Source organism: Cygnus olor, chromosome 2 (genome assembly GCF_009769625.2).
Source record: "Cygnus olor isolate bCygOlo1 chromosome 2, bCygOlo1.pri.v2, whole genome shotgun sequence".
Lineage (NCBI taxonomy): Eukaryota > Metazoa > Chordata > Aves > Anseriformes > Anatidae > Cygnus > Cygnus olor.
This window is the reverse complement of record NC_049170.1, coordinates 115,878,765-115,898,628: the sequence shown is the minus strand read 5'-3', so window position 1 is coordinate 115,898,628 and position 19,864 is coordinate 115,878,765. Positions and strand designations below refer to the sequence as shown.

General features: G+C 37.1%; 1 protein-coding gene across 1 annotated transcript in view; it reads left to right on the top strand.

Moving 5' to 3' along the window:
* The window catches only part of NOL4 (nucleolar protein 4), a 189,580-nt gene that overhangs the window by 87,281 nt on the left and 82,435 nt on the right, over nucleotides 1-19,864 (top strand). The window contains 1 exon segment of the mRNA XM_040550310.1: nucleotides 16,445-16,728. Within this exon segment, the coding sequence (XP_040406244.1) occupies nucleotides 16,445-16,728 (284 nt within the window).

The window sequence follows — 19,864 nt, the reverse complement described above, 5'->3', positions numbered from 1 at the left end:
GTAGAGTAAAAAGGGAAATCATCTTGACTGATATGATGAAAGAACACTGTGTTGCCATTCCAGTGACCTGGGTCTATGAAATGGGTAGTGAAGGGACATTTGTTTTCTTTTATTCCCTACCAGGGCAGCTCAGAAAGAGTCACGCATAAGCTCCAGATTGGTTAATACGAGTGATCTCAGAAAACTTTTTTTTTTTTTTGTCTCATTTACCAAATAGTAAGAGCATTGATAATCAAAGAGAATGTCTGTCTTCTCTGTAGATGATAAAATCAGTAGCCAGTGTATACTTATTATATAGAAGACTATGTAAATAAGCACAAAATGTACAGAAGCTTTATGCCATTATTCAAGCTGGCCCTTGAATCTGTGGGAGACATATGGGTGACAGGGAATCCACACAACTGCTGAGCAAACTGAGAAAGCACTCAGAAACTATTCTTCATTATCCTTCCAGTTAAAATATTGGTTTTAAAAGTCTCTTCTGTGATAAAATAACATACGTTTGCCAGATAATTCATTGTGTATTTTCACAACCTCTGTGAGGCTATTTTATAGTTACACTTTTTAACATAGCTATTTATACCTTTTTAAAAACTGTAAATGTTTAATTGCACAAATTTTCTACCTTGTGTGTCATTTTCTTAAATTAACCAAGATGTTGGATTTTTTTCTCTCAAGGTCATGTTTTGATACCTTTTTTTTTTTTTTTTTTTTTTTTTTTCCCCTTCCCCTAATGTTTAATTTCTGTATTGTGTAAGGTTGGCTGGTCAAACATTGCCTCAACTTTTTCTGTCTTCTGCAAAATGTGGGATTTTAGGAAGTTGGTCCAAGTTTTATTACGGCTGAAGTTTCATAAAGGGACTTGAACTCCTTATCTGTATTTTTAGACAACTTTAAGCACTAACACAGTAAACAGGACTACTTACATGTGAGAAAGTGCAATAAGGTTGAAAGCATGCACCTAAACCCATTACCTGTGTTGCATTCTCTTCTAAGAAAAGGCTGAGCATACTTGTAACAGTGTGAGAGTATCACACACAAGGGCAGATCCAAGTAGCAGAGACAGCTCAGACTCAGGAGGTTAGGCCTCCAAACTTGAGGGAGTTCCTATATAATCTCTGTCCTTTGATTAAAGATAATTCATTTCCTAGAGTTGCCAGAAACTAAGAAACAGAGGAATGTCTGATTATTGTATACAAAAATAAACAAATATATAATTTAATCAGAGTCCCTAAACTCCCCAAAATTACAGATGTAGCCTCTTCTACCAGGTTTCCTCATCTGGACTTTTCCTGCTGTGAGAACTCTTTACTTCCTTACTGCAGCAGGTTACTCCCCTGCCCAGCCTCTTGTCTTCATTCCTGCTCCCTGCAGGTACTGCCCTCTGCCTGAACTGCCTCCTCCCTATGCCACCCTGTCCTAGTATTCAGGCTGTCTGCTGGCTAGATGTTGAACTGACTAACATCATGCTCTCTGATGTGTCTTTTACATGCATAAAAGTAGTATGATGTAATGTATATACTGGATCACCAGGTCAAAGTTGAGAATTATGACACCAATCAGAAAAATATTGTTATTAGTGTGTTGCTCTCTTTCCTTGAAACATTTCTCACTATTGCCAAAATTAAAAATATAATAACAATAATAATAATAATAAAATATTTATAAAGCACAGCCCCTGCCTACAACCTGAGATCTTCCTCCATTTGGAATTCATGGCTAAAAATTTGTCCCTTTCTCATTCAGGTACTAATTCAGGGAAAAAGAGGTAAGATGTTCAACACTTCCCAGGTGGTACACTGCACCTCACAGAACCTGGCCGTCTGTTAACATCCAAAAATATGCTAAAATCACAAACTCTATTCTACCCCAGCAGGAATCTTGCTGCTAGTATTCTCATTAAATCAGTAACAGAAATCACAAATTTATACTACATACAAACTTCAGGCTCCATTGTGTCTTTACATACAATGTATGTGTCTCTCCACATTAGAGTTTTATCCATCACATTTTAATAAGAAGACATGATATTTTTTCTTGATTGCAAGGCGTTTTTTTTTTCCTGGGGCTTATTTGTCTCTTTAATTCTTTTAAAATATATGTAGACGTCTCATATTTCTAAAGAGACCATAAATAGTTTGAAGGTAGTGAAAGTGGCCCTCAATGAAAGAAAAGTATCTTCAGCTGAAACAGGTAGTTTAAATCTAGTGGGATTTTATTTGTCTTTAAACATAAGCTCAGATCTTCTGATTTTTATTTATTTATTTATTTTTATTAAACAAATCAAGGATTTAAAAATATTTTTGAGTTGAATTTGACTTAATTCAAAAAAGTAATAGCCACATGGCAATATTTTGGATATTTTAAATCTCTTTTATCTTCCTTTTCTTCCCCAAAGTAAAACTCTGAAGCCAGTAGTTGTATGTAAATTGATTAATTTAATGGACTGAATTATTTCCCAGGCAATGAACACTGGCTGCTGTTGACTCTAGTGAGATTAAGAACATATATATCCAAAGGTAGATTTCAGCCCTGTGTATGGTGTTCTTCTGGCCAGTTTTGTAGCAGTTAATTAAAAAGTGTTTTCTCAGTGCTGTGCTTCTGGCTTTGGTGTAATAAGTATTTTATATTAGCTGAAGGACTGGGCAAAATAGCAATGCTAATTTTCAGCAAGGACAAATACAAAGGGTAAGGAAACAAGACTTCCTGGGCAAATTCTGTTTCTACTGGTAGTTGAAATACCATGTGTTTTCTGGATGACAACCCTAATACTAATGCAAGTGGAGTTGTTGTTGTGACCCCAGTATTATTGTAATTTTTTACACTGCTAGCCATAGCAGACTGAATTTTTCAGCCTTCTCTAGAGGTCATTTATGAGACTGTGACAGCAAGGGTCTACAAGGAGCATGAGGGGCATACAAGCACCTTATTGAGGAATACAAAGGTTTATTTTACTGGCAGAATATTAAAATGTAAAACACTAGTATAAATAATAAGAAAATTGCAGTTGAGGTAGAAATTTATACAATGGGAATCTGAAGTTTCTCTTGTTCTTTTACCGGAATCATCCAACTGGAATTTTACAGGAGTTAGGAGAATAGTGTGAGCCCAAGATTTGAGTGATCAGTCTTTTCACATGTAGTACGTTTTAATTTCTCATTGCACATTTATTCTTGACAATATATTAGTTATTGGTGTATTCTCGTGTGGACCCCTTTAATAGTCTGTGTATAGGTGGATAAGTAATTTTGTGTTTGTCTTTCTCTGCTCATTATAGTTGGAAGTGTTTTCTGAAACATGCTGAGTAGAGGAAGATAAGAATTGTTTTTGTATTGTTGTAAGTTAGGTGTTTCATTGTTTATGTACAAAAAATAAAAATAATAATAAAATGTGCGTGAATCAACTTTTAAGTCCGGGGTTCTTTTCCCCTATATTTCAGACAATATCCCTTTATGGTGGGATTCTATCAACACCATAAATACATTATCGCTAAGAATAGTTACTATCCCTATGTTCTTTAAGCCGTTTATTTACTTCAGGTTTCCATTGCTTTATCACTTCCTTATTTTCAAATTAGTGTTTGCTTTTGCACTAAATACAAAAATAAGAGCCCACCCAGATTGTAATAGTTATTGTAAATAACATTCTATTCATGATCAAGATTGATACCATGTGTTTTACTTTGCAGCATGCATAATTTTTCTGCTTAATCCAATGATAATAACTTCCACACAGAATTAATGAGCTTATTCTATTCTCAAACCCATTTCAGATCCATGTTCTGCTTCTAAATATTTTAGCTAAGCTTCTGTTAAACACAATTCCTTCAGAATTGGTACATTGTTATTTAGGAAGGAAGGAGATCTGTTTATGAAGGTGATGATAGAATTGCATAGCAATGATCTGGAATTTGAAAGAACTTCCCAGGAACCCTGGTGTTTTGATGGACATTTTTATCTTATTTAAGGAAGAGAAAGCAAGTGTTACTCATTGTTTTCATTGGTTTTGCAAACACTTTATATTGTCCAATTTCTCTGGAAGCATGGGAACAGGTTTGTCATACGCTAATAAAAACAGTGCTGTTTCTGTTCCTAATGTGCATTTGAGTTAGATTGAAGTAGCCATACAAGGATGACCCCTTCAAGATGCAAAGTGTGTTGTGGGCCAACCAATCTTGTTTGCAAAACAATTTTAAAGAGAAAACAAATTATATAGAGGATTTTGCAATATCATTGTCCTCTACTTTGTGCTTTAAAATAACTCCAAGCATTTCCATTAGTGCTCTCGACCCAAGTTTCCCTTTCCTCTCCTAGCTAGCTTGACAACAGAGAACATCATTGTGCTCAGAACGCTTTGTTTACCAGCAGCAGCCTGCCACTTTCCACAGACAGAGTAGTTTGGCCAGCTCAACAAATGGTCATTTCTCACAATTGTATGCTGTCCTTCATTCTTACCCAATCCCATATTATAATGAGGCCGAGTGGGTATTGTGGTTGGGTATGGCTTTATCATTTTCTTTTCTAGTGCTTTGAGCTTTAACTTGTACATAAATAGCTAAAATTTTAGTGAGAACAAGACTGATTCACTATGATTAAAACTTTCTCAAATACTCTGTTTTCTTTGGTAATGGTTCCTCACCAATACTGTAAAGCGCAGGAAAAGCAGGTGCTACAAATACCTGAGTGGACTCCCCCACGGCTGAGTCCTGCAGTGACACCATAAGCCTTTAACTGAAGTAGAAATAGGGACCAGTTAGTTTCTTTCATAAGAAATCTCTCCAGTCTGCAAAGAACTGCAAAACCGTTCATGGATTCTCATGGAAGAACGGTGTTTTTGCTCTACTTCCTGGCATTGTTGTTTATTTTGGTTTTGAGTCTAGGTCACGATGATATTTCAGCAAGGGCAAACTGGCTACTTTTAAAAGGAAGGAAAGTTTTGAAAGTTACTGAAATAGTATTATATCCAAGAACACATAGGTGTGTTTCTGCTGGCATTAGCTTCTCAAGAAGGTAATCTTCTTAGTCTTCATGTAAAAGTTTTCAGGTTTGCCATCTTTCATTTATACTTTTTTTCAAGGCACTCTCTTATGCTTGTTCTGTTTCCCACCCAAGTGCAGTCCACTGCATTGCAGAGTCCATGGGAAGTAAAGGTTTAAAAACTTTACTCAGGTGGCTCGAAAGTTAAAATTTTTAAGTCTGCAGCTCTAGAGAAGAATAGCAGTGGATGTACCAGAGCTATTTGTCAGAGCCTTTGGGCTTTTGAATTTTCTACTCATTGTATCATATTAATTTGGTTTACCAGAGATATTGTGCTGACAGATTATCTAGCAAAATCATTCTCTTTTGTCTTCAGATACCTGTTATTCTAGTTGATTTGTAGATGATGCATGAGCAAGTGCTCAGCTATACTTTAGAAACTGTAAGGAATGTATTGGCTTTGATATCTCTGCTGAAAATATTTTCTGAAAATGAAGGAGCATGTTTTAATATTGCTAGTTAGATTGGAAGCCAACACGTCTATCGGTATCAGTAGTATGATGCAGTCAGGATTTAAAAGTGGTGACTTTAATGAAGGCGGAAAAGACCTTGCTGTAGTATTAACATCTTATGGAAAGTCCATGGTCTTCTATCTGGTATCATCCAATTGGTGATAGACATCAAATCATGGATGTGGATTTATGGACATAGTTTGCAAATCTGGTGTTTTTCAATGAAGGTTACATTATATGATTCAGGATTATACTGTCCTGAGGCATGTTACTGGAAAACGCTAGGAGCTATGCCATGCTAGTAGGAAAAAATACTAGAAGTAAACTGTCATATAATGCCTGTACATCTCTCAAGGCAATTCTGGCATTCACTACATGAGAGAGGTTTTTCAGACTGATCAAAGATAGGCTAAGCACTGTTTTTCTTCCTTCTGCTTGATGTTTATAATTGTAATCAACATGCTGGTGAGAATCCTGGTGTGGTTATGTCATTTTTCTCAGTGGCAATATTTTTGTGTTCAGGTAGAGCTTCAATAGCACTGATGACTGTTGTCACCTTTTGCATTGTTTTGCTGATGTTTGGGCTGGTGTTTTAACCTTGTAGAAGCTTAATATTTTTAACTTGTGTTTATCAGATATAGTGAAAAATAAAATTAAGAAGGCATAGTGGATGCATCGTTCAAAAATGATTGCATTCCAGTTGGAGAGAGGCCATCAAGTTTGGTATTAAGTGTTGTCCTGTGTGACCAGAATACTGCTTTAACTCAAGCAGTGAGGAGACCACTCACTGTAGTTTCCCAAGGCATGCTCAAATCAGGAAACAGTAACGTACATACTGCCAGGGACATTTTGGAGTGACAGGATAAAAAGCAAACTGAATTCCAGGGGGACACTATATCCCCCCAACATGATTATTTACTCAGGTTTGTAATAGCAGCTTCCCAAGCCCTGGAATTATTTATCAAGTTTCTGAACTGCAGTTTGTCTGTAACAGAATCCTGCACTTGACTCACTGAGACTCTGTCTTTGCAAAAACATTAATTACATTATGGTAGTTTAATAAGAAAAAAGCAACCTTAACAATTCACTAACACTCACTTTCCTAACATATCAAGGAAGTTTTAGTTCTTTGTTGATGATGCTAGAACTAGAAGGCCTGTAAGTTCCTACTTCCCATTTCATATACTTTTCCACTAGTTCTTCTCAATTACCTATTAATTACCTCTTTTTAAACTGAATTTCAGTATATGAATATTAGAGGCACTTATTTTACTCTGTCTACTGAGTTAGAAATTTTTCCTGGAAGCCTATATATTAATGTAAGTGGAGAGGAGCCTATATATTAATGTGGTTGGAAAGGATGTGACTGAATTATTCTAGAGCAAAAAGCAAATATTTTGAAAGAAAAGAAGAAAAAAAAGGTTGCTTTTACCAATATTATCAAATAAAAATGAGAAAAAATATCAAAATGGGAGGAAATGAAGCATTTTCTGTCTTCACTTTCATTGTACACTTGTGAATAACAATAAAATATCTTTAGCTTCCTTGATACAAGTCTTTAAACTATACTTTCCTGTGTAAAAGCATGAAAAAATTAACATTTTGAAATCCTGAGAGGTACAAACCTGATGGTGATATGTCCAGTAAGTCCAAACTATTTGTAGAAATATTTTTCCTGAGAGCTATACTATTAACTCTCTCTCTCTCTCTCTTTAATTTATTATAGAGAGACTCAAAATATAGGTCTGATTGGGTCAGAATGACATTTTGAACTTAGAACTATGCTTGGTTTTATTAACCTAAATAGCTACATTATAGCCACTAAGACTGTGTAAAAATACAAAAATAAAGCAAAAAAATTTTTTTGCAAGTCTTCTCTAGAATGTTTCTAAAATAAAACTTAAAATATAATCCCAGCATTTGTTGAACTTCAGCAGTACTCTTGGTTCTCCTGTATTCAGGCATGTGCAGGTATCTCTTCCGAATTCTCTTCTTTTTCACTGGGTATGTAAGACTTAGTTTTACTTGTTATCTTCTAATGACAGGGAAGATGTTAAGAGACATATGACTTATTCATATTTCAAGAGGAAACTTCTGCTCAGACTTCTACTAGAAATACAAGCAGACAAGCAGATCCAGCAATTTATACTGTAAAGTTTGGGGCCTCAAGTAAGAGTTTGGATTACATGTTGCTAAGGCTATATGAAGCTCAAAGTAGCCATTTGAGTTTGCTCTCCAGGCTTCTCTCCTCTTTCTCTTCCAGTTTTACTCACAGAGTGGTCTATAATGAGCCTTAGTTGTTCAACCTTGTTGCCTTTATAGAAAAAAAGATGGAGGTTTGCTGAGGGGGTGCAGAGCTGTCAAGCAATCACGGGTCTTGCTTGAGCTTGTGCTAAGGTCTTCACCCTTCCAGAATGAAGTGCAGACTGCTCTCTGTGAGAACCCACTCAGCACACCAAAGCTGGCAAGCTGAACTGTAGATTTTTAAGGGTTTTATTGAAAACACCAGTATTTGGGGCAAGCAGTCTGTGGAGAACTTCCTCTACTGACTCCAACTTGATCTTCTGTCTTTGCTTTTGTCTTCTGGCAGATCCTGATAAAATAGAATCTGACACTGCACATGTGCACTAGATACAAGTGGTAGATAAATTTAACATAATTCCTTTCAGCCCCATTTGGGTTGATGCTTAGGAACCAAACTTGAACCTACATGTTACTCTTTGGTCTGTTGCTGGCACAACACCACATTGTTTTTGATGTCGTAAATGGCTGCTGCTGCTGCTGCCTTTAGCTAGAGAAGCATAAGCCTCTTCCAGGATGGGCAACTTTCTTTTCACTTTAAGGAAAATGTTTTTTTTTTTTTTTTTTTTCTTAACACATTGCTGTCTCAGACTTCCTTTTTTGTAGATGTATTATGTCTGTAGTTGGAATTTCCCTCAGAACTAAGGGATGATCTATCCCTAACCCTGCTTGCCTCCCTGTCTCCCAGCCTCTGCCAGTTCCTAGTTTTGTGTCAGTAAACTTTTTAAGCCTGTAGTCCTGTTGAGGAGGAGTACAAGTCAATACGTCTGGCACCACTCAAATGTCCGGCTGAGAACTTGTTCCTGCAATGCTTGTCCAGAGGTGGAGCTCTAAGCCACAATTTTCAATGCCAAATGACATTTTGCGTGTCAGATAATACAGACTAATAACTTTTAGAAGAATTGCAGGTTTTCTATATCAAGAACTGCTTGACAGAGCTTTCACCACAACAGTGCCCTAGAGGTTTATCCAGAATACAGAGAAAATGAGAGATTTTTCTCCCCAGATGCAGTGTGGGCCATGTCTTTTGATGTGGAAATGCCAAAGCACAAGTACGAACTAAATGCATTGTGATAATAAGACTACTGTGCACCCAGTGAGCTATTCAATTGGTTATTTACATGTGCAGTACCCTCCTAATAGCCATTCTGCTTCATCTCCTTGTGTGTATGCAGGAACAGAGCTCTGCAGGCAAAGTAAGCTTGCAGCACTCAAGATTTATAAACGAGCCCTTCTCTAACACTTATCAGTGCTGTGACTGACAGGGAAGTATTATTTTGCTGATAGCTGCTGATGCCATGGAGTGGCAGTTGTTCACTGTTCTCTTATTTAATGTTGTAATTGAATAAAATGATCTGCCTGTTTTGTGCCTGCACCAGGAAAATAGAGACATTTATCCATGGGAAACTTGTTAATTACTGGTTTTGTTGTTGTTGCTGTTTTGTTTGTTTGTTTAATAACAAAATAAGATTTACAGCCTGGTGAAAGCTGATTCCACAGTGTATTGCATGTGGTATACCAAACCTATAAAACTTAACTTACTGTACCCTCACTGACAATGGCAAAGGATTAGTTTTGTAGTTTTTTTTTTTTTTTTCTTCACCCTTTTCATAAACTGATACAGTGACTGATCACAAAAAGTTACTCCTGACCTAATCTGTCACCACTGAAAACAGCAGTGAGGAGTTCACTGATTGGCATCACATTGAAACTGATGGAAATTGCAGGCTCAAATTTGAGAGCAGCAAGTTCCATAGTTGAATTCACAAAAGCCAACCATGTCAGGAAAGCTACATGTATCAAAAGGAGGAAAAAAAATGTTAACGTTAGTAATGTTAACTGAAGAGGATGACTAATACATATTCTTGCAATGAAGCAAATGCAGTCCCACTGAGAATGAAGAGACTGAGTTCTTTGCACATCATCCGACTCCTATCATCTGAAAGGCCCTTGCCTACCTCTTAATTCCAGCTCCTTGTTTCCTTGCCACAGTACTGACATTTCAGTGAAAACAGTGGTAGTAACTTTTGTGAGGAGCAGAGAAGGGTGCTTGAGATTTACACAGGTTCAAAGAGACACTGGATATTTGCACGGAAAATAAATCTCTTGAGTGTCAGTATGCTCACAGAGACGACCTCCAGCTTAGGAAGACCTTGAGCTGAAAATCACGAGGGGCTGGGCAAGCCATAGGGGGAAGAATTCTATACACTTGCCTTATTCTCTTCCCTAAACATCTCCTAATAACCACTGCTGGAGATAGGATGTTGGACTAAGTGGATTTTTGATCTAACCAGCTATGGCCATTCTTATACTTTCTGAAACAGGAAATAATAGAGGGTCTGAAATCACCTTTGTACCTCCAATAATTCACCTGCTGTTCTTTATCATAATATGAAAGGGAATGGAGAAGATGAATAGATATAGTTGATTTTGACTGGCTTTTAAGTTATGTATTGAACTCATGCTTGAAACATGACTTGTGATATAAATGAAGCATAACCGAATACATAACTGTGACAAATTGATATTAAATGGTCATTGTGAGAAGTGGTGGGAGTGAAATGTGACCTCGCTTTTTTGTTAGTTCCTTTAGAAAAGTCTCTGTAATTATTTTGTACTACAGAAGTTTCTGTGAGTCAGTAGTCTATGCCACCTTTTGTCTGATTCACTGTGTTCCTCTTCCAAAATTGCCTGCCATTGGTTGCCACTAGTAGAGAGTTTTTTTCAATAGCTCCAGTTTTGAAGGATTGGTAGTGTGACTTGGGTTTGTGGAATTACAGAAAGAGTGTAACTAACTTAGTTTTAAATGTTTGCTTTTGTAGCATATTATTTTAATCAAAGTTGTATTTTAACATTGAAAAAGTTAAAGCAAGTGCAATGCTGAAGCCAAAGGTTTAAAGAGAACAGCATTGTAACTCAAAACCAGTCTGGAGTCTGTCACTTTTTGGTCTGCAATATTGTCTGTTGCAAATGGTCCTGCTCAAATGAATCAGATTGCTAAGGGTGTAAGCTGTTGTTTACCAAGACCTGGGCTGCTGGTATATAGCCCAGAGATTAAAGCAACTTTCATCATACAGGACTTTGGTAGGCAATCTGTGAGTGGTTTTTATGACAGACAGCCTGCACTTGCACAGGCTTCAGTCTCACTTTTCCCACTTAGCTCACTCATATCCAACCTCCTCGTTTTAGAAAGAACCATTACTCACCTTACAGTAACTGTAGCTCTCAGAGATACTCTGTCAACTGGCAACCCACTCAAAGTGTTCATTTAACCTTGTGTGCATGCTACCTTGGAGTCTGCAAGCATCAGGGTGTGTTTGGGCTGCATATGTGCCCTTATCCCATCTCCACTTCTTAGAGCAAGACGAGCAAAGTGGCCCCAACAATAGCCGTCTTAATTTGGTGTGATTAATCAGGCTCACTACCATCAGAAATGGTGCTAGCTTGTATGACCCCCACTCATATGGTCAAATTTGCCTCAAAAGAGCCAAAGCTGCTGTAAGGTTAATTGCCTTTTCCTCTGTTTTTGTCTGCTTCCTAAATAAGCTATCTGCTTTGCTGTGTTAGAGCTGCTTTGGTATCATGGGGTTCTCATTTCATTCTTGGCATTAATGAGACGGATTAGCTTCTTGACCCATCAGCATTCTTTCAGAAGATCTGAGCATCTGGGTGATGTATGGTTGTGGGACCGTGCCACACTGCTGCTGTTAGAGCGGAAGGCCAACACTATGGATTTCTGACTAGTAAAATAAGCAGTAAGTTTCAGGTAGTTGTCATTACAAATCTCAACTATAGAAACTAGTTAAGCACACTCTAAATATTAATTGAATTCCAGCTTGACAAGTAATTTGAGGAAGAGAGATGATTTATTCAGAGATCTGCCTTTATATAGAATGATTTGTTGACTCTCTCCTTGAGTTACCTGCAAGGAATATGAAAAGTCTGGGTGAATTATAGTACAAAATTGTTTGTTAACAACAATGCAAGAGATCCTTTAAAACATCTGTAGATTTTTCTCTCAAGGAAATAAACAACACTTGTATGCATTTGAGGTTCACAGTAATTCAGTGATGCTTATATCAGAGTTCAGATCTTAAACTTGTGCTCTCAGAAAACTGGTGTTTGAGGGACTTGTTATTCTAGTCAGATTTCATGCACTCTTCAACTTGCTTTCCTTTAAGAGAGCACTTACTGAGAACAGTGTTGAGCATTTGACATATCTGGTCTAAAGACAGTTCTTTCTGGGTGGAAGAATTGTATTTTAACATGTAACAGGAGAATCTCTAATTCTAGTAAAATGTGGGTTTTGACCATTCATAAATCTACACATTGTTGGCAGGAGAACATAATCCTTTAAATTAAGACCTGATTTCCTGCTCTAAATCAGTGTGTTCTTAAACTGTCAACTGTCATGGAAATCACCTGCAGAATACAAGGCGTAAAATACAGAGAAACTGAGTTTTGGCAAATGTTTAGGCCATGCTAATGAGAATGTTTGTGGTGGATAATTGGAGTGAAGAATGCAACAGTTCAGAGAATCAAATCTCATATTCAGAGCACCTGTTTGAGCATATTGTTTGGGATTTCTTTCTTGGCATTGTCTTATCTTTCAAGTTTCCTTTGAAATCAGGGAAGGAATCTAACACAACGGTGACTGCAATGAACTTGGAAAGTTCTGCCCCTCTCCTTTCAGCTCCTGGTGTGTGCAGCTGTGGATTGCTTCCTTGAAGGTCTTCCTGTAAACATAAGGCATATTTCGAAAACATGTTCTCCTTGCATCAGCAGTGTGATCACTACCCAGGCGTGGACTGATCGCGCTGGAGGCCAGGCCCAGTCAGGCCCCAACAGCTGCCGTGGTGTTGGGAGGTCCCAGGGGTGCCGCCATGTTCTCTGCCTACATCTTTCTACCACCCTGGGGCTGCACCTTTGGCTTCTCCCCTGTGGTGGCTGCAATTAGTGGTGTCCTTCATGAAGCAACAGCCATTGGCAAGCTACTTTGGAGAAACACACATGGGCAGCCATAACTGAACAAAGCCTCAGCTCCCTGAGCCTTCCTGAGCCTGCAAGCCCATAGCTGTTGTGCCCCTGCAAGATGTGATAAAACATATTTGGAAAGGGAACAGGCTTTTCTCCACATCAGCTTACTGTTGCTGCGTTGTGGTGATCAATAAAGGTGAGCAAACTGCAAGCAAACCCTGTGTGCAAGCCACTGCAGGGTGAAGCAACAGGGTGAGATCTCGCCTCTTGACCCCTTGAGATTTTGTGGCCACCAGTGAGAGAGGTCCATGGGACAAGTTCCCACCAAACTTGCATTGCCCCTTGGTGGCCATGCATCAGCCATGTGCTCTTGTAGGCCTGGTAGGTACAGGAGCAGAAGGTGTCGGGGCCCTGTCAGGAGAGCAGCCCTGCCTTGGGGAAAGTGCTATTCCTCTCCCAGGCCAACCCCCCTTGCCTTTTTTCCCCAAACTAATTAGTCCTGATGTGGTTTGTGTTTGTGTACCTCAAGCACTGATTAACTCCAACTTTACAGTAGCCTCGTTCTTGGCCAAAACAGACCACCTGCCCAGGAATGACAAATGCACTAAACCTTTTAATTTATTTACCTCGGTAACATCTGTAAGGAACTACCAACACAAAACCACTATTTTTTTCTTGACTTTTTTTTTTTTTTACGGCAATACATATTTATGTTTATTTGCAAAAGTGAGCTTTATAGCCATTGCAACCATGCTCCTGAACATTTTCCTGACAATCTTTCCTGTTTCTAACAAGCAAGGTTAAAAGACTGTAAAAGCCAGTTATTTGACTTCAAAGTAGGACTGAGATTTACCGTCAAGTAACAAAGCTTTTGCTAAGCAAAGCCAAAGTCATGTATCTACTGTATTATTATTTCAAAGTAATATAATACATGACAATATTTATTCAGCATAGGAGTTTTTCAATGGTTGTATTTTAGAACAAGTATAAAGGGTCTGTTTATTTTTTTCTTTCACATTGTGCTGGTTACACATACAAGTTTTAGTTGTCAACCATTCATCATATAGAAAAAAGAAAAGGAAAGAGAAAGCTTTATTGTTTATGATTACAAGCCAAAGCTAACAGCCTTGTTTTGGACTTCAGTGTTGCTGGATCTGGCTCCAGACACAGCTCCCTTCCTACTCCATCATTCTCATTTAGCCATCTGTATCCTTTTAGCGTCTCCTCTGTGCTGTGTGATCCAGGACACTCAGATGCCAGCAGACAAAAGTGTCCTAGGGGATCAGATTTGAGTGCTGCAGAGGAGGTAGTGCCCCCAGCTTTTAGTTGGGTCTGTGCATCCTCTGGTACTCACTTTTTTCTCCCATTGTTCCCAACCATAAGGAATATTCTGAATTCTTCAGAGGGAGGAGCATCCCCTAACTGGTGAACAATTCAGCAATTGGTTTAATTAATTTGCAACTAACTGTCACTTGTTAAACTGCTAATCAAGAAGCCAATTTTCTGTTAACTGTCCTAAATATGAATCATCAGTAACCAAAGCATTTCTCTCTTAAATAAATATTTTTTCCTGATATTTCAGAGCTTTTAAAATGAGTAATAAATACAGTTATTTGTTTAAAAAGAAATAAAATCCCCTATATTAGAATGCCATTTTCTAGTCCTGAATTGTAAAATTGTGTATTTATTTTTGAAGCTGCATTAAGAATTTTAACCTTTTTTTAAAACATTGTTATTATTAACGTATTATTATTAAGGCTCTGTAAGACTTAAGTCACAGGGCATGGTAGAAAGTTTCTCTTTCTACCTCTTCACCTTATTCATTTATGTCACTGAAGTCTTCATGTAACCTCACGTCTTAAAATGAAAATGTTTCCATTGATCTGTTGCAAGTTATGTTGGTGCCTAGCAGATAAAGTTGTATGCATTTAAAAATCCTATTCTTGGAACGCTGTGTCTTTTACTGCATATACATTTATATTTACATGTGAGGTAATGTAAAAGTGGTACATATCAAAAGAGAACATGATTTCTCTTTTTTTTTTTTTTTTTAAGGCATTAATTTTAAAACATTTACTAAACTCCAAAACTGTTCCAGAGCAAAAGCATATAAAGTATGCTTTTTATTATATATTTTCATGAAACTAGATTTTTTTTACAGGTTTACAAAACAAAATCTTCAGAATTTATATCTTATGACATAGTACTGTTGGATGAGTACAGCAAGCAAGACACTGATGTATGATGGCTCACCTATGGCTTTCTAAGTCCTAAATTGAATTAGAACATTAACTATTAATACAGTATTTTCTTCACTTTTTAAATTCTGATCTGAATAGTTGTGAATAGTTGTTTTATGCTATATTAACTGTGGAGAGTCAACAATTTGGTCAATCGTAATTTAAAGTGTGAGTATTTTTGAGCACATCCCTTCAAGAATATATTCTTGTGTCTTTCTAAACTTCATGTGTATATGAATGTGTTTGCTTCTTTTCCATGGAAGATGTTTAGGAGGTCACAATAGCAGCTGTTACATTCAGGTACTAATATATTAAGGTCCATTTCATCTTGTACCTCCAGTTTCAGTCTGTACACATTCCTGGCTGCTAACCCCCCAGTTTTGATTCCAGCTGTCTGTGGATAATCTGTCAGTGGATTATCCACTGTCTGTGATAAACATAGGCTTGTAGAGCCCTGGGCAGGAGTTTGCACCATTAGCTAAACCATGTAAGTTGCCACACAAGAGGGGCTTTGGAGAACAAGTAAGCAAGCTGAGGTCCAAATTCTGCAGCTGTTTCATCCACTGAAGGATGAATTGTTTTACTAAATAGCCAAAGGACTGTTTAGCAGTAGAGTGGCTGAGAAATTAGCACAGTTGGCAAATTCCAGTGCTGACAAACACCGGATACACAAACCCAGAAGCATGTCAAGACACATGTTAACCAGACGATTTAGCTGTAAAATCTTAATGCTAACAACACCACATCCAGAGTTTTCAGGTGTAACTCTTAGGCTGATTGATAATTTAAACCTTTATTAAGCAGTATTTTAAAATGTATTATGATACATAGTGAATGAGCAAAATAAATGAACACATGGGCAAAATGAATAGAGCATCATTGCTTCTGGATTTGACTTTTCAAGTATAATCGCTACTGCCAGCAGTGAATACATCAGATATATTTACATTGTATCTTTGTAAGAGGATGTTTATGGATATGACATATGCTGCTCTGCACCCTTAAAACCTGAGAGCTAGAGTCTCTCTCAATACCATGTGCATCTCTGTTCACTTCAGAAATATGCAGTACTGCAGTAGTGAACATGGTATAAGAATAAATAGATCCATAGACATATGGACAAACAGATGGATTAAGACAGACTTTGTCAGTTTTTCCCTAAAAATCCAGTGTGATACTTAGCTTTTGTGTACACAGTGACACTAAGGTGTCAGCCCAGATCATTTCCCTTAACTTAGTAATATTTTATGGATTTACTTAAAGTTTTCACTTGAAAATATGGAGGAGTGTGTGTGCACATTTTGCAGAAATGTACTGGTGTTAGTAATATAAACCATTTTACTTCTATTTTTAAAAACATTGTGAAGGTATAAACTATGTTTGAACTGGACAGAGATGATGATGTGGCATGTGACTGAAAATATATATTTTTTAATAGATGATTCAGCTGCAGAGAGTTTTAATGGCAATGAGACCGTGGGACACAGTTCCAATGCTTCAGGGGGAACACACTGCAGGGAGATGGCAGAAACCAACAGTAATGGCAAAACAAATCTGGAGCAGGATGAGCAGCCTCTGAACCTGAGTGACAGTCCCCTCTCTGCTCAGCTGACTTCAGAATACAGACTAGATGATCACAACAGTAATGGAAAGAACAAATACAAGACTCTCCTAATTTCTGATCTCAAGATGGAACGGGAGGCAAGAGAAAATGGAAGCAAGGTAAGATGCTTCCACATGCTCCAGATATGAAGTGTGTAGCTTAGAAAAGGAAAAGTTTTGTGAGGCCAAACCAAAGGTTTATTCCCAGCTATGCATTTATGCAATGTGTCTAATGTTTGTCACATCGTTTCTCAAATGCTATACACAGACTTGTATGCTCTGTTGCACATATATGATGCATAAGTACATTAAGTGTATGTGGGTGTACATGGGTGTGTATATATAGATATATAGGCATATATAATGTGCTTACCCTGGAAAAAAATATCAGTGCAGTTCTCCATCAGGCATAAATTTTGTCAGTTCATTTACTGAGAACTGTCTACATTATTCATTTTAAATATATATATATATATTAAAATATGTATGTAATGTAATACATATACATATGTATATGTACTGGGATACATATCTATATGTATATTTATAGATGACCATCTCATTACATGTATTATGTAACTGTAGAATGAATCCGCATGAATGTTAAGTGTGTATACCCAAACAAATTACTACGTGTGAATTAACGACATCTGAAAGGAACTGATTTGGTTCCTTCCTGATTGTTTGTATTATGCAGGCACCTAACCTGAATGAAAACTGACAAGTTTGCTTTAAGAAGCTGAAATCCCCTGAGGGCTTTTCTCTGTAGTTTCCATTATGTGGGTAAGGAGAAGCGAGGGTGGTTATATTGTGAATAAAGAGAAATCCTATAGACTAGACAGCTAGCTTGATAAAATGATATTTGTCATGACGGCATACTGTAGGGAGGGTGAAGAAATGGCCTGTATCATAGAAGTTATCCATTGATCTGCTCTGCTCTTATTGGTGACAAGTTCCTGCTTTTTTTTTTTGTTTGTTTGTTTGTTTGTTTGTTTTGTTTAACTCCCAACTGGATTACCTCTTTTACAGCGGCAGTAATGAGATGCTAGTACTGGATCCAAATAGTATTAATGCTGGTCAGTAGCTTTCAGTAGCACACTACAAAATAACATGGCAAGATATACTTTGAACTGCCACATTCTTTGCAGAGCTTTGAAATAGGAGTGATATGGAAAATCACTTTTACTAGTTTATTCTGAAAGGGATTGTACATAACTGATGTCTGAAGAACAACAGTTATTTACAGTAAAGTTTTAACTCCTGTCTCCATTGCCTGTGGAGTAAAAATAAAAACTTGAAATGTTAACTCAAGTGTCTGGTTTTGGTGGGTATGAAAAAGGGAGACCATATAGGTTATTGTTAATCATTCTCTTTCTTGGCCATTCTAGTTGAGCAAATCATATATCCCCATACTTTCTCCATCAAATTTTAATGAAAACTTATTTATGACCTATTTAAGTGACTTTAAACTTATTTAAAACTTTAGTCTTAAATAAGTTTTATTTAAGACTTATGACTTTAAACTTATTTAAGACTACGGCTATTCAGAACATTTTTAATAAGGTTAAAATTTCTAGAACAAATGTTCTGAATAGCTGTAGTCTTAGAGTGTGTATACACTCCAGTGCTGGATTTACTCAGTACTTTGACTTGCACAGCGAGTCCCAAATTGGTGTATACGAATGGTATTTTCATTTGCTCTAGGGCGCATTATTCCAGTGAACCTTCTATAAGCCAGTCACCCAAATAATGATAGACACACAGGCTCTCTTGCCTGAGGTACATTACTGCTTCTGCCATTACTCTTGTAAATACACAAATAAACTTGGTGAAGGAAGGGAGGAATTTTAATGTGGGATGCGTTTGTAGCTAAGACAAGAATATAGCCTAATGTTTCATTTCCAATTTTAATCAGTTCCAACTCAGATGAAAAAAAAAGTTATTGAAAAGTGTTAAAAATCTGTTTGTAATGATCTGAGATGACAATCAAAGTCGTCTCATTCTTTGTTATTCTACAAATTTTAAGAGGCCTGAATCATCCCCCACATCTATATACTCTTTCATCACTCACTGTCATTCTACCCACTCTATACTGTGAACAATATGCAAATTCACCTCCCCTTTTCGTCCTAGTGAAATTCATGTTTATGTTTACAGTTCATTTATATGTATGATTTATTAAGTGTGCAGTAAAGATTATTAAATATGGAGTGAAGACTTCAGGAATAACACTCTCCGGATTAAAAAAAGTAATAATAATGTCAGAGGTTTGTAAGCTAATTGTAGAGTAAAAGAATGTTTTTGTGGCTGCATTCTTATTTTACAGACATATTCTACTCTTTTTAAATTTAAAAGTAATTACAGAATGTTTTTAGAAGTAACAACAAACATTCGTGTATTAGAACAGAATGGGCTATACAACACCTCAGTGTTTCATATACATACATATACACTTACAGAAATCATTACTACTGGTTTATCTTGTGCAGTATCTTATATGCTAAAGAGTCACAGAATGTTTTACAAGCCCTGGACCTGATCAAGGAGATCCTCTTGTGCTCCCCTGGTGATTCAGGATACTGGGCTCCTCCAGAAGAGTGTTCTGGCTGTTACTGAGCTGAATCATTTTGAACAATGTAGAAAATCTGACTCCTAGCTGGTTGCAGTACCCACGTGATGCACTTGAGCAAGGCAGTCACAAGGAACTAGCCAGAATTTTATAATTTTCTGCCAAAAAGGAAACAAAACAATAGAGAAAAAAAAAAAGCAGGGTTGACAATAAGACAAAATTATAATTTACTACCTGCCAACTACCCTTTTTACCCAGAATATATCAAGTACATGGGGTGTTTGTTGAATACATCTAGGAGTTCTCCCAACATCTAAGAGCACCCTCACAGCTTCTGACCTCCATCCATTCACAGCTGTACCATTATCAGCCATGATTAGACCTGAGTAATGGCATCTTTAGTAGTGATGGGTGAGCAAATGTGTTTAGCATAACCTCTAATCATGTTTTCATGAGAAAAATCATCTGCAGTGTTCACCAAATATCAAGTTGATATGCCACTTACTGTAATGTGGAATTCTTATCCCATCTTTATGTGGCTGAACTGAGAAAAGTTACATGAGGAACTAGTGATGAAAATATCTGTTTTCTTAATAAAGGGAAATATATTTTAAATAATTGGGCTAGCATTGCAGGACGTAATACATTATGCTTCCTTCAGCTTCTACAATGGCCTATTCAGCCTGC